This window comes from Pan troglodytes, chromosome 5 (assembly GCF_028858775.2).
Source record: "Pan troglodytes isolate AG18354 chromosome 5, NHGRI_mPanTro3-v2.0_pri, whole genome shotgun sequence".
Lineage (NCBI taxonomy): Eukaryota > Metazoa > Chordata > Mammalia > Primates > Hominidae > Pan > Pan troglodytes.
Window position 1 is genome coordinate 99524548 of NC_072403.2, and position 14172 is coordinate 99538719.

The 14172-nt window shown below is 37.8% G+C and overlaps 1 protein-coding gene across 11 annotated transcripts in view; it reads right to left on the reverse strand.

Moving 5' to 3' along the window:
* The window catches only part of RARS2 (arginyl-tRNA synthetase 2, mitochondrial), a 76210-nt gene that overhangs the window by 15660 nt on the left and 46378 nt on the right, over positions 1–14172 (reverse strand). For all 11 annotated transcript variants that reach the window (XR_010157471.1, XR_010157470.1, XM_054685482.2 and 8 more), the window contains 3 exon segments: positions 12725–12801; positions 1252–1410; positions 6–112 (listed from right to left, as the gene is read on the reverse strand). Coding sequence is in view for 9 of the 11 variants with exons in the window: in XM_054685482.2 (XP_054541457.1) it covers positions 6–112; positions 1252–1410; positions 12725–12801 (343 nt within the window). In the remaining 2 variants the exon portion in view is untranslated.

Below are 14172 nucleotides of genomic sequence, written 5' to 3' on the forward strand. Positions count from 1 at the left end.
CATACATTGTTTTCAGTAGGAGTCCTTTACTCTCCAGCAACTTTAAGACCTCTTGAGATTTTTCACGATAAAATGATTCTCCTGAATATTCATCAAAATATACTCCCAGACGCTAAAAGAGTTCAGAAACAAAAAGACAAAGAAATGTTAATTGAATCTCCTATTCTTACCCTAAGGCAAAATTAAGGATGCTCTACCACCTGTCACACACATGAACACAATAAAAATTAAATCAAGGGCTGAGTGTGGTGGCTCATGCCCATAATCCCAGCTCTTTGGGAGGCTGAGGCAGGAGGATCACTTGCGCCCAGGAGTTCAAGCCCAGCCTGGGCAAGATGGCGAGGACCTCATTATTTTTGTTTAAAAAAAAAAAAAAAATCACTCCTCTTCTCAAACCTCCTAATAGTTTCCACTATACCAGTCAAGTCCTCACAATGGTACTGTGCTGTGCAATACAATAATCACTAGGCCCAAGTGACAATCTATACTGTTAAACTGGAATTAAGCAAAATTGAGAATTTAGCTCTTCTGTCACACTATTCACCCTTCAAGCCACATGTGGTTGGTGGCTACTTAAGGAGACGGCCACAGATACAGAAGATTCCCATCACCACAAAAAGCACTGGACAGCCCTAGAGAAATCCTAGAATCATGCCCCATATGCTACTAGCTCTTCAACCTTCTCCTGTCGTTCATCTTGCTTACTTATTCCAGTCACACGGGCTTCTTTACAAAACTGTCGTTCCACCTGAAGACTCTATACCTGATCTCCCCAGCTAGCATCTAGAACCACCTAATAAAAACATAGTTGTTTCTTGCTTTATCTTTAATTTGTTTAGTTTGTGCTCTGTCTCTAGGCTAGAATATAAGGTCTGCGAGAGCAAGGGTTTTCCTCTTCTATTCGCTGTTGTGTATTATCCCCTACCCACCAAATGTTTATTAAATGAATCAGTTTATTAACCGTCACATACCGGCCTAAGGAAGTGAAAGAACAAAAAATAAATATGAAAAAGTGAAGGAATGCTAGAACAGAAAAGTCAGATAAAAATGAAGTATGAGAATATCACCTGACACTGCTTCAGGATTATTTTGCAGTTCTTTCAGCCCAAAAACCAAAATTTGAGTCTTAATTTTAAATTCACCTACAAATCTATTTTTAAAACACAAGCTTAACACGCAACTTTACTATGCAGGTAACAGCCGAGAGCTGCACCGCATCATGGGAAAGCAGAAGGGAGGGTCAACCAATACCTTGTAAACCCGAATGTACTCTTCAATGCTCAAGTCCCGAAATTTTTGCCACAGTGAAAGTGCTTGCACATCGCCCAGTTCCAATCGTTGGAAGAACTCCTGTGCTGCTTTTGCTACACTTTTATCATCTGCTGCTTCTTTATTAACTTGTACATAAACCTAAAAGTACAATAGTACATTAAATGAAGTACATAACAGGTCATTGTTATCTCTAACACGGAAAGAAAGCAAAAAAAGCACATTCTGAGAATTCTCATTTAAAATTTTCCAAGTTGGGTACATTACAGAGTATAACTTTTCTTTTTTGCCATGGGCCCCTGGTGAAGCATATAGACCCCTTCTCAAAATGTTTCTAAATTCATAAAATAAAATACACAGGGTTACGAAGAAAAGAATTACTCTGAAATAACCAAATAGCCAAAAATTAATTTGTGATATAGTAATGGAGGAAAATACTCAATTTCCGAGAGAGGTTAGGGAAAACAAAGTATAATTTTTTCTTTCCAACTAAATCCACAGATCCCCAGGGTAAGAATACCTATTTAAGACTAAACTGGCATTTCTTCTGTTATTTTTCAAAATGCCATATTATTATCCTGTAACTTCGCTGAAAAAGGTTGAATAAAGTAGGATGGCTCGATCTGGCAAAGAAACAGCTAACGGATGATTTAGCATTTGTTTTAATCAAAGATTTTTAAACTGTTCTCTAAATAGCTTACTGTGTAAAGACCAATACAATAGGTGATCTTGGTAAAAAGGACTGCTTTTGGATAGTTAGTATAATTATACTCTAAACTTAAGATCCTAAAAACTGTGTTGAGCACCTCTTCTGGAGTTTTATTTTGCATCACCTGTCTTAGCTGGTTTAGTTCCATACTCAGCCAAGAACTAGGGTGGAGTTGATGGTTTATTAAGGGCTCAGGCTTACTCTTCCAGCTCTAGGAATCTGTGTTCCCAATGTAGTTTCAATCATTTTTCAGTCTCCAAAATATAATGTTAATAAATGACATTAAAATATTAATATTATAGTTCAAGTAGTACTGAAGTTATACATATGGACAAATATTTACAAATTGTAACTCACCTGCAGGTTGAAACATCAATGATAACTTTACTATATTATTTCCAGAAAGCTATTAAAGTCTCATGAAAGCAATAAAAATTGGTGAATAAACTATGAAAAAATAAGGCTTCTAAACCCTTACAATGTTATTATCAAAACATCCGGACAGCAGTATTTGGATAGGAAAAAATGATTTTATTGCTGGAGGACACATTGGCTTATACCCACTAGATACTACCAACAAATGGGACAGGGCATTAAACATCTCTCAAGGTAAAAACGTTTCACCTTTCATAGATGATCTATGTTAATTACTGGAATGACAGACTTAAATAAATAAATACTGCTAAATAAAGTTAAAATTACCTTTTTTTTTCCCCCTAGAAAAGAGTTAACTAGCAGGTCTGATACTGTTATATTTAAAACATCCTGCTTGCAAGGTTGGCCACTGGCTGGCATCTATTAACTTAGATTTTTGGGAATGTCTCCACCAACTTAACTGATAAAAGTGGTCACTGTGCCTACACTGTGGATGCAAACAGTACAGCTTAGGCTGAACTTCTGCTTTCCTTCTGGGAGTTTGGGATTTAGGACATTCTAAGCAGAGGGTACCTACATGACCAACTCTCAACAAAAACCTTGGACACAGGGTATCTAATGAACTTTTGCCAGTGGACATTTCACATGTATTCTCATAATTTGCTGCTGGAAGTATGTGCACCTTGTGTGACTCCACTGGGAAAATTTGGGAGTCTGGAAAGCCTGGTTTCCTCTGGACTTTACCCCATATGTGCCTTTTCCCTCTGCTGATTTTGCTTTGTATCCCTTCACTGTAATAAATCATAGCCACAAGTAAGACTATGCTGAGTTCTGTGAGTCCTCTGCGTGAATCACAGAATCGGGGGGAGGGGTGGTCTTAGGATACCTGACACATCATAAAAAGGTGATGTTTATGTAGTCCTATTAGTAAGTCCAGAACAATACATACAATGTCAGTTAGAAAACAAAGAAGACTTTGGTAAAGTATGGGAAAACAAAAAGGGTCCCCATAAGATAGTAAACTGCGGACTTCTTGACTTTTGAATGACACAGCCATTGACAACTGCTTAACGGTCCAGTATACAGATGTTAAAAACATAAATATATATTCACAAGTGGTTTCTGATTCTATCTCACACACATACATACATGTGCACACAAGTTATAAGCAAACACATGCAAAATGTCTTTATTTTCACAAAAGAGTTTAGTTTCTTTTTTTTTTCATAAAGCCTTTCTTCAGGGTGAAGTTTCTTTGTTTTTAAATCTAGGACTTTAAACTCAAATAACCAAACATTTAAAAATCTATTATGCATTATGATATGACTATTTTAGAAAAAACTTCACCAGAACCTTCTCTTTCTTAAAAAATAGAAATAATTAAAACAAAAAGCCCTTAAAACATGTGAATATTCTTAGTATTTCTGCAATATGTACTTATAAAACAAACATTAGTGAAAATCAACTGACACTATCAAAGAGAAGAGCTTTAATAAGCACTTCCCAATATACCTATAAATGCACAATATAAAACTAAACAGTTACCATGAACCTTTTTAATTAACCCTTGGAAAGTACACATTTTGAAGATATCTTCCTTTTAAGGCTAAATTTAGACACAAAGAGATAAAAAGGCAATTTTAAATTTGGGCTTCATAATAAGGCAGCATGGCTTAGTAAAGTTTTTGAGGATGGAAACACTATTTTTCTCTTAGAAGAAAACACAAAAACCAGTTGTGTTTCCTTTAGGGAATAAACTAAATGTCTTAGACTTCCTTAAAAAAAATTAACATTCCCTTTTCACTATTTCTAGATGTTGGGCCTGCCAAATAGCGTAACATTTTATTTTGAATTTAACTCAGATAATTACAGTAAGCTCTTGGGCTGATCTGCCCAAATATAAAGAACTAAGCATGAAAATTAAAAGGAGTATGATAAGCCTTTCTTATCCCTTTAAATTTGATCCTAGAATACCATTAGCCACATGGGCACAGTTTAACTCCTTGATGTGGGGCTCTAACCCCACTTCTAGCCATGCTTATCTTAGAAATACTGAGAATAACTGCTAAGGATGGTTAGCAAAACTTAGAAACCACAGACCCTTTTTTCATATATTTATGTCATCTTAAAATGCACTGAATTTTTACCTAGTTTAGAAAAGAACATGTAAAAATATTCATGATTATAATTTGAACAACTTCATTATGTTTAATGCTGTTTCACTGATCAGAAATTTCTTAGCTGCTAGTTGATTCCGAACATGAAATGAAAAATTAAAGACATTCAAATGTGTTTATATAATTAAAATTGAATGTATCAATACTGCAAACAGTTAATAATAAAGCCAAAATGTGGTAGGTAAAAAAATAACTAACTTGAGCTATTTCATGAGTTATCAAATTTCTCCTCCTTAATACATTAGTAGTAGGATATAAACTGTATTTCACCTTCCATTAATCTTTTCATATTTAGAATCTCCTACTTTTACTCTATGTATATACATAACCACATTCATTATATCTTACATCTTTATGCAGGGATGATAATTATTAACTCCTTGTAGAGCACCACACACAAGCACCTAATAAATGTTAACATTTCTCATACTGATAAAAGTATTTTTTGCACATTTCAATGGTGTCAGATATTTACTCAGCTATTAATGTGTACTTTGTTCTTGCTAGGTATTTCAAAACTCATTCTAAGAGGAAGACTAAGAGGACAATGACACACTGTAGTGCTGTCCCAAATAAGCAGAGAGAGAGTAGAAAAGCAAGCAGTGTTGGGAAGGGACAGCAGGGAGCAATGGCCAAGTGGAGAAACTGCCAGGATAGAGGAAAGGAGAATTACCTGGAATGGGGAGGAGATGGGGAAGACTTCCAGGAGGAGCAGAAGCTAGGAAGCCCCTGGGGTGGTGCAGGCCCACAGTGGGAAATGGTTCACGGTGTGTCTACATAGCGATCTTGTCTCTAGACCTGTGGACAGGGCAAGGACCACCAGCTAATGTTTGTCACACAAGAAGAGCTGCATGCCTCCAAGCATCACATAGGCTGGGATACTAAACATGTAAGAGACCAGTGTGCACTGAAGACAAGAAGAGTCCTCTAGGACTGTCCTAGGAGACACATAAGAGCCTGGGGAACTTTGCATGATTTAGTAGGTGGGAAATTCTTATCAATGACTTACACTAACTCTTACAAGTGATGGCTGGAATCAGATTTTCTTATCATTTAAAAACTATTTCTTACATATAAATGTTATTAAGGAACAAAATTCATACTAGCCATAACAGTAACATTCCCTGGAAAAAGAAATGTAACTTAAAACAATGATGAAATCTTGAACGCAATTTTTCATAAAATAAAAACTTCAACTGCATAAATATCCCTACATATGATGAGAATTTAGTCTTGAATTATTTACTTAAAGTTGAGAAATTGGAGACTCTAAAGTTAGGAAAAACATTGTGTCTTGAGGAATACATACTAATTCCATGTTTTTAAAAATGAGAGCAAGTAAACATTATCACTCATTGAATCGGTGCTTTGATCTTGTCCTATTAAAAAAATTTTTTTTTTGCCTACTGATATGGGGAAGCTCAGGGTCAAAACTATTACGTAATATTACCTAGTGATACACTAACTCCTCACTATTTTTCTTTTATTAAATGCCCATCACTGTAATTACCTTAAATCCTGCTAGAAAGGGGCAAGGTAGAAATACTGAAATAGAACCTTTGGAGGCCATTTTGAACTTAAAGAAATTTTTATACTATTTGTGTTATTATGTAACTGTTTCTTTTTTTTTTTTTTTTGAGACAGAGTCTCGCTCTGTTGCCCAGGCTGGAGTGCGGTGGTGTGATCTCAGCTCACTGCAACCTCCACCTCCTGGGTTCAAGCGATTCTCGTCCCTCGGCCTCCTGAGTAGCTGGGATTACAAGCATGCATCACCATGCCCAGCTAATTATTTGTATTTTTTTTTTTTTAAGTAGAGATGGGGTTTTGCCACGTTGCTCAGGCTGGTCTCAAACTTTTGAGCTCAGGCAATCCACCTGCCTCAGCCTCCCAAAGTGCTAGGATTGCAGGTGTGAGCCACTGCGCCTGGCCTATGTAACCTTTTTTAATGTCAGTGCTAGGATACAGGCTAATCCATATTTTATTGGCATGATATTTATCTCTTATAAGAGGCTGCCCTTACATTTCATAAGAATGGCTATGGTTACAAAAGCCATATTAATAGGCAATATGCAATGAGTCAAGTTCTATTAATAAAACCTTCTATAGCAAAAAAAAAAGGTTAATATGCTTAGAGATACTGTTAGATAATAAAGTCTATTCAAATAATTTAAATCTAAAAGGAAGCCTGGTAATACCTTTAAAAGTATTATTTAAATAGGTAAAAGTAAATGATGACACCCTCATATCCATGATTCAGATTTAACACTTGTTAACTTTTACCATAAGAAATTACTTTTTGCCTGGGCGTGGTGGCTCACACCTGTAATCCCAGCATTTTGTGAGGCCAAGGTGGGCGGATCACAAGGTCAGGAGTTTGAGACCAGCCTGGCCAACCTGGTGAAACCCCGTCTCTAGCAAAAATACAAAAAAATTAGCTGGGCGTGGTGGTGCACACCTGTAATCCCAGCTACTCAGGAGGCTGAGGCAGGAGAATCATTTGAACCCGGGAGGCAGAGGTTGCAGTGAGCTGAGATCACGCCATGGCACTCCAGCCTGGGCAACAGGGCAAGACCCCATCACGAAAAAAAAAAAAAAAAACAGAAAAAAAAAGAAATTACTTTTCAATATAAGTGGAAAGGCTTTTTGATATATTGTCTAAAGCTTATTGCAAATGTTTTCCTGAATCACTAACGTGAATTCTAAATAAAAAAAAATATTAGTTATTTAACAGCCAATTCACAAGGGAAGAGGAACTATAACAAAACTACTTCCCTGTTTTGTAACCAAAAAAACCAAATTAGAATAATTAAAGAAAAAGTTTCAAATGCTTGCCAACAAAATCCTAGGTCCCACGTACAAAACAGCTAGATGTCATGGGAAAAGAATGCTATAAGGTACAGAGAAAAACCACTAGTGAAGCATATGCACCAAAATGGAAATGCAATAAATGACTGTGGGTGTTAAATATTTTCATCAAAGAAATTCTGAAACTATCATACAATATCATTTCCAAGCTAGCTGAGAAACTGAATATACTAATACTGATTATAGTGCAATTTAGAGAATACTGATCATAGTTCAATTTAGAGGAAGGCAGGCCATAAAATCTGCTACTGGATGGCCTATGCCAAATTCAAAACAAATATGCCAGAAGGTTGAAAGTGCCAAAACTAAACTACTAATTGTGTCCCTGGTATAGCAACTCAGGGGATGAAAGAAAGGAAAATTCTATGTACATAATTAAACCAATGGAAATCAATGGCTCATAAAGCCATTCTATAGTGGGGGTGTGGGGGCATTCACTGCATAGAGCACTCAGGAGCCAGACTACCTGTGCCGGAATCCTGGGTTTGGCCTGTGGTTTCCTCTGCAGTAAACTATGTTAACAAAGTAAGTTAAATTCTGACAAATGGTAATTAGTGTACCCTATAATAGTTACTTATTTCCTGGACAAACAATACATTTTATATTCCACAACTTATATATAATTAGAAAAGGGGGCAAAAGGGAACTATAAAAGCAAATTCATTCAGGCATTTACTGCAAGCCATAATATTTAGGGTTGTGGATAAGGAAGGTAAGGAAGACATGATCCTTCCTCTCAAAGAGCTCACTACTAACTACAACTTGATATGGAAAAAAAACAAGTGTTCCATCAAAGCTTTGAGAAAACAGATTTTCACAAATAAGAAAGTAAATGCAGATCATCTTAAAAGTTTTCCTTCGAATAAATCAGCCAACATTATTTACCAATACACCAAGCACTTTCCAAGCATAGAATCACGATCTCTGACTTTCTGGTCACCTTTCTGGTGACCAGAAATAACGATGGGGCAGAGTCTCTGTATTACCACCTACGCTATTTGTGACATTGCAGGGCAAGCAAAGGCATCTTTCAATTATTAAATAAATTGAGTTGTTGACATTCAGATTTTCTTTTAGAAACAGAATAACATCAACATTTGCTTAAAGCTCAAAAAAATTCCTCATTTATGCTAACAGTTGTTTTTGAAAGTAATCCAAAGTGACAAATGTAATTTTAAAATGAAAACAGAGTCTATAAAATTTGCATATATAATAACCTGTAGGCTGCCATTTTAGGCTTTGCATATTTTCTGTCCTGCAAAAGGAGAAGGAAAAGAGCAACTGAATACTCTAATGGTCTTGTCGTCTATTACAAATAGCAAAGTGGGTGTATCTTGCCTTCTTTTGTCTGTAAATGCAGTTTCCCAGTGAATCTATTCGGCAAAAGAACACTAATGAAAGCAACACCATTATTATTCGACTTTTTAGTTATTCACAGAAGTACCTTATTGCCCTTATTCCTTCCATATGTGTACCCATCAGTAAATAACCTCTAACATAGATGTTGATCTTCCACTATTTTTGAGTCTCTAAAGGCAGGAAATTATATTAAACTGCATAGAAAGAAATATATTCTTAGGTTTCTGTGGAGTTTGAAAACAGATTCTCCTGAAATATTTAAAATATTGTACAGCCTCAGCAACAGTGAGACTTCGCCTCCACAAAAAACCCACAAAACCTACACCTATATATGGCTAGGCACAATGGCTCATGTCTGTAATTCCAATACTTTGGGAGGCTGAGGTGGGAGGATCACTTGAAGCTAGGAGTTTGAGACCTGCCTGGACAGCATAGCAAGACCCTATTGCTATTTAAAAAATTAAAAAATAGGCTGGGTGTGGTGGCTCACACCTATAATCCCAGCACTTTGGGAGTTTGAGGCAGGAGGACTGCTTGAGCCCAAGAGTTTGAGACCAGCCTGGGCAACATAGGGAGACCCTGTCTCTATAAAAAATCAAAAAATTAGTTGGGTGTGCTGGTGTGTGCTTGTAGTCCTAGCTACTTGGGTTGCTGAGGTGGGAGAATCACCTGAGCCTGGGAGGTCAAGGCTGCAGTGAGCCGTGATTGTGCCACTATATTCCAGGCTGGGCAACAGAGTAAGATCCTGTCTCACATAAATAAATAAATAAATAAATAAATAAATAAATAAATAAATAAATGATAAAAATAAAATGTCATAGAAGACAAAGGTTTACTATTTGCAAGATTAAATAAAAACTTTTGAGGTGGGGAAGAAGAAAGATAAAAAGAATAACTCTCACATGTCATGCTGCACTCTAAATCAATGACACAAGGTCTCCAAGCAGGTATTTGTATTTTCTGCAACATGGGGTGTCTCTGTGTAAAAAGTGAAGTAGAGGTTCCCCTTCAAAGACACTTTCCTCCCCGTCTAATTAAGGACAAATAGTGACTTCTCTTAGAAGTAAAATTTATTCAAAGACCTGTCATAACATCCTTAAATATCTGCTAGCCGTAATAAAGAAATCAATATACTTTGTGTTCTTAGCTCCTACAATTTAGCCTAAATATCTGCCTTGGCATGCTTACATTGGTCCAAGCAAGCATTAGGTGACAGCCTGTTCCTCTTCCTTATTTGGAGGTGTTTTTACCTTTCTCAGCATTTCACAAGTTACTTCCTGCTTCCTTTGTTCTCCCCTGCCTTTGCCTCTTTTGAAAAGTTAAAGTTGCTAGCCAATCGGGACAAATACAGAATGTGAGGTTCCGTTCCAGCCAATGGAAACCAGACACAGCAGTAGGGTGGATGTGTCAAGTTATAAATGACCCTGTCTCCTTTGTTCGGTATACTCTCGTGGCAAAACTGCTGGCGAGTGTACCCTTTCTGCAGAGAGTAAAAATGGCCTTGCTGAGATAATTAAATTTATGTTCAAGTGCTATTTCTTTGTGGCACCGGGGAACAAGCATGCTATTTCTAAATAAACATTTTTACATATAACATCTGTGGGCCTGGATCTCATGAAAGATTAAGCTTGAGGTAAAATTATTCAAGTGTAAAAATAAATAAATAAATACAGTAAAAACTCCAGGCACTAAGGGAACATACTTTATAGACAACCATGAAGAATTATTAATTTTTATATTCCTCCCTATCAATAAAACTCTTAATGGGAAAGAGAGAAGAAATCTTTTGGTTAACATGATAAATCAAAATGCAGTCATTTAGAGTGCAGTATTGGCATGGACTCAGGGGAAAATGGCAAACCTTTAAAGGTCTTTAAGAACTGGAATATGGGCCGGGCGCGGTGGCTCACGCCTGTAATCCCAGCACTTTGGGAGGCCGAGGCGGGTGGATCACGAGGTCAGGAGATCGAGACCATCCTGGCTAACACGGTGAAACCCCGTCTCTACTAAAAATACAAAAAATTAGCCGGGCGTGGTAGCGGGCGCCTGTAGTCCCAGCTACTCGGGAGGCTGAGGCAGGAGAATGGCGTGAACCTGGGAGGCGGAGCTTGCAGTGAGCCGAGATCGCGCCACTGCACTCCAGCCTGGGCGACAGAGCGAGACTCCGTCTCAAAAAAAAAAAAAAAAAAAAAAAAAAAAAGAACTGGAATATGGGCTAGGCGCGGTGGCTAACACCTGTAATCCCAGCACTTTGGGAGGCCGAGGTGGGCTGATCATGAGATCAGGAGTTCAAGACCAGCCTGGACAACATAGTGAAACCCTGTCTCTACTAAAAAATACAAAAAAAAAAAAAAAAAAAAAAATAGCTGGGTGTGGTGCTGGGCACCTGTAATCCCAGCTACTCGTGAGGCTGAGGCAGAATTGCTTCAACCCAGGAGGCGGAGGTTGCAGTGAGCCAAGATCACACCATTGCACTTCAGCCTAGGCAACAGTGTGAGACTCCTCAAAAAAAAAAAAAAAAACTGGAATATGTTTTTGTTCAATTTAACTGCAAAGCCAGCTGCAGGAAAAAATCACGTTAACAGGAAAATGATGAAGCACTCTCTGTGGCTTAAGCTGGAGAAGTAAAGCATTATTTTTGCAAGTGCTTTTTCTCACACACAAGCAGAACATGTTTAGTTTGATCCCCTGATCTGTCACCAATATGGCTGACTTCGTATCCGTGTTTCCACTGTGAGGCCCAGAAACGGCAGAGATAACAACAGGGACAACAAAAAGGAAACACATCCCTGGAGATTGTTTGGACAGGAAGGGCTTTATTAATAAACTTCAGGAAGAACTGAAGATAAAGAAGCAAAGTATCCAAGGGACTAAATGAAATAGAGTAGGCAGAAATTCACATTGGACAAAAGCCAGGAAAATGAGGTGAAAGATGTAAATGGAAAAAGCACACACAATTTCAGAGAGAAATAGACAGGCTGTCCCCCACACCAGAAAAAGAACAAAAATACTCATTTTTCAAGTCTAATTGATATACAGTTATTACCACGAAAAAAGCTGCAGTACATATTAACTGACAGAAAATTGAGAAATTTCTGTGTCGAATAATTATCTTGCATGTTTATTCTAAAAAGATTCTATACCTGAAGAAATACTGTCCCAAATCAACTAAAAGGACATTTAAAAAATCTTAGATTAGGAAATAAAAATAACCTAGTAAAATAAGTGCAACATTTTCTTTCTTTCTGAGACAGGGTCTTGCTCTGTTGTCCAGGCTGGAGTGCAGTGTCATGACTACAGCTCACTGTAGCCTTGAACCCCTGGGGTCTACCAATCCTCCTGCCTCAGTCTCCCCAGTAACTAGGACTACAGGCACAGGCCACTGTGCCTGGCTAATATTTTATTACTTTATAGAGGCCAGGTCTCATTATGTTGCCCAAACTGGTCTTGAACTCCTGGTGTCAAGCAATCCTCCTGCCTTGGCCTCCCAAAGTGCTGGGATGCAAGTGTGAGTCACTGTGCCCTGCCAAAAGCAACATTTTCAATTATGTTTTGGTTCCTTGTTTTAAAGAACATATTTTTTAAACCTCTGGAGGCTGGGCGTGGTGACTCACGCCTGTAATCCCAGCACTTTGGGAGGCCAAGGTGGGTGGATTACCTGAGGTCAGGAGTTTGAGACCTGCCTGGCCAACATGGAGAAACCCCATCTCTACTAAAAATACAAAAATTAGCTGGTTATGGTGGCATACGCCTGTAGTCCCAGCTACTTGGGAGGCTGAGGCATGAGAATTGCTTGAACCCAGGAGGCAGAGGTTGCAGTGAGCTGAGATTGCACCACTGCACTCCAGCCTGGGCAACAGAGCGAGACCCTGTCTCAAAATAAAGAAAAATAAACCTCTGGGATTAAAAACATGTTACTAAGCTACATAGTACTCTGAAAAATTTTTGAAATGTTTTCTTGCCAACTTACTTCAAAGAGATGCTGTAGAGGATTGGACTGCAGTTTTTCCTCATAGCCAAACAGCTGGAAGCCAGTTCCCAGAAGACCTACCATGATAATCCGTAAATGAAAAATTATAAAGTTGAACAACAGAGAATAGGCATGACAGGGAATAGGTGTAATTCTATAAAAAGACCAACCTGTCATATTATGTATCCTGAGAAGTATTACAAAACACACTTTCACCTTCTATGACCCCATAAACTGACACAAGTCAAATTCAATATATTTAATCATAAATTCAACATACTGAATAGATCACTGAAATTAAGCTCACAGAAACCAATAGGTTATGAGCTCATCAAAGGTAAAGTCTAGGACTAATTTATCTTTGTACTAACAGTGCTGAACACCACCCTAGCAGACATTTAAAAATAAACATTTATTAAGCATCTACTCTGTTGAAGTGACACCATGAAGCTAGACACTAGGCACTCAAAATTTATTTAAAAAACTGATGGAAACTGTTTTCAAACTTTCTTTTTAAACTTGTAGGCATTAATGCGAAGACAGTAATGGTTTTGTTGTTATATTAGTTCTTAAACAAATAATTGGAGGAAAACAGCAAGGTAAAACTTGGAACATCCTTGATTATTTCTCAGGTTCAAGGTAGCCAAGCAACAAAAATCTTTAATTTGACTGTGTATAATTTTTTAGTCTTTGATGATAAATTCAGAGTTCAGGGATAGTGTTAATTTGAACCTAAAAAAAAAAACCCAAACACCAAAAACTAACTGAGGTTGGTAAACTACATATCAAAATTCCTAGTACAGTCTGGGAGTATGTAGACTCAAGATATTCTGCATAAAGATGATCATAACTTCCATTAGAAAGGATATATGCAGCCTGGGTTAAGAGGAACATTAGTTGGGAGGGGGGAGGGATAGCATTAGGAGATATACCTAATGTTAAACGACAAGTTAATGGGTGCAGCACACCAACATGGCACATGTATACATATGTAACAAACCTGCACGTTGTGCACATGTACCCTAGAACTTAAAGTATAATATAATAAAAAAAAAAAGAGGAACATTAGTTTTATTACTTTAAAAACCAATTTATGGCTGGGTGCAGTGGCTCATGCCTGTAATCCCAGCACATTGGGAGGCCAAGGTGGGTGGATCACCTGAGGTCAGGCGTTTGAGACCAGCCTGACCAACAAGGAGAAACTCTGTCTCTACTAAAAAAATACAAAATTAGCCTGGCATGGTGGCACATGCCTGTAAACCCAGCTACCAGGGAGAGTGAGACAGGAGAATCGCTTGAACCTGGGAGGCGGAGGTTGCGGTGAGCCGAGATCCCGCCATTGCACTCCAGCCTGGGCAACAAGAGCAAACTCTGTCTCAAAACAAAAACAAAAACAAAAAAACAAAACCAACTTATTGGCCAGGGGTGATGACTCACTCCTGTAATCC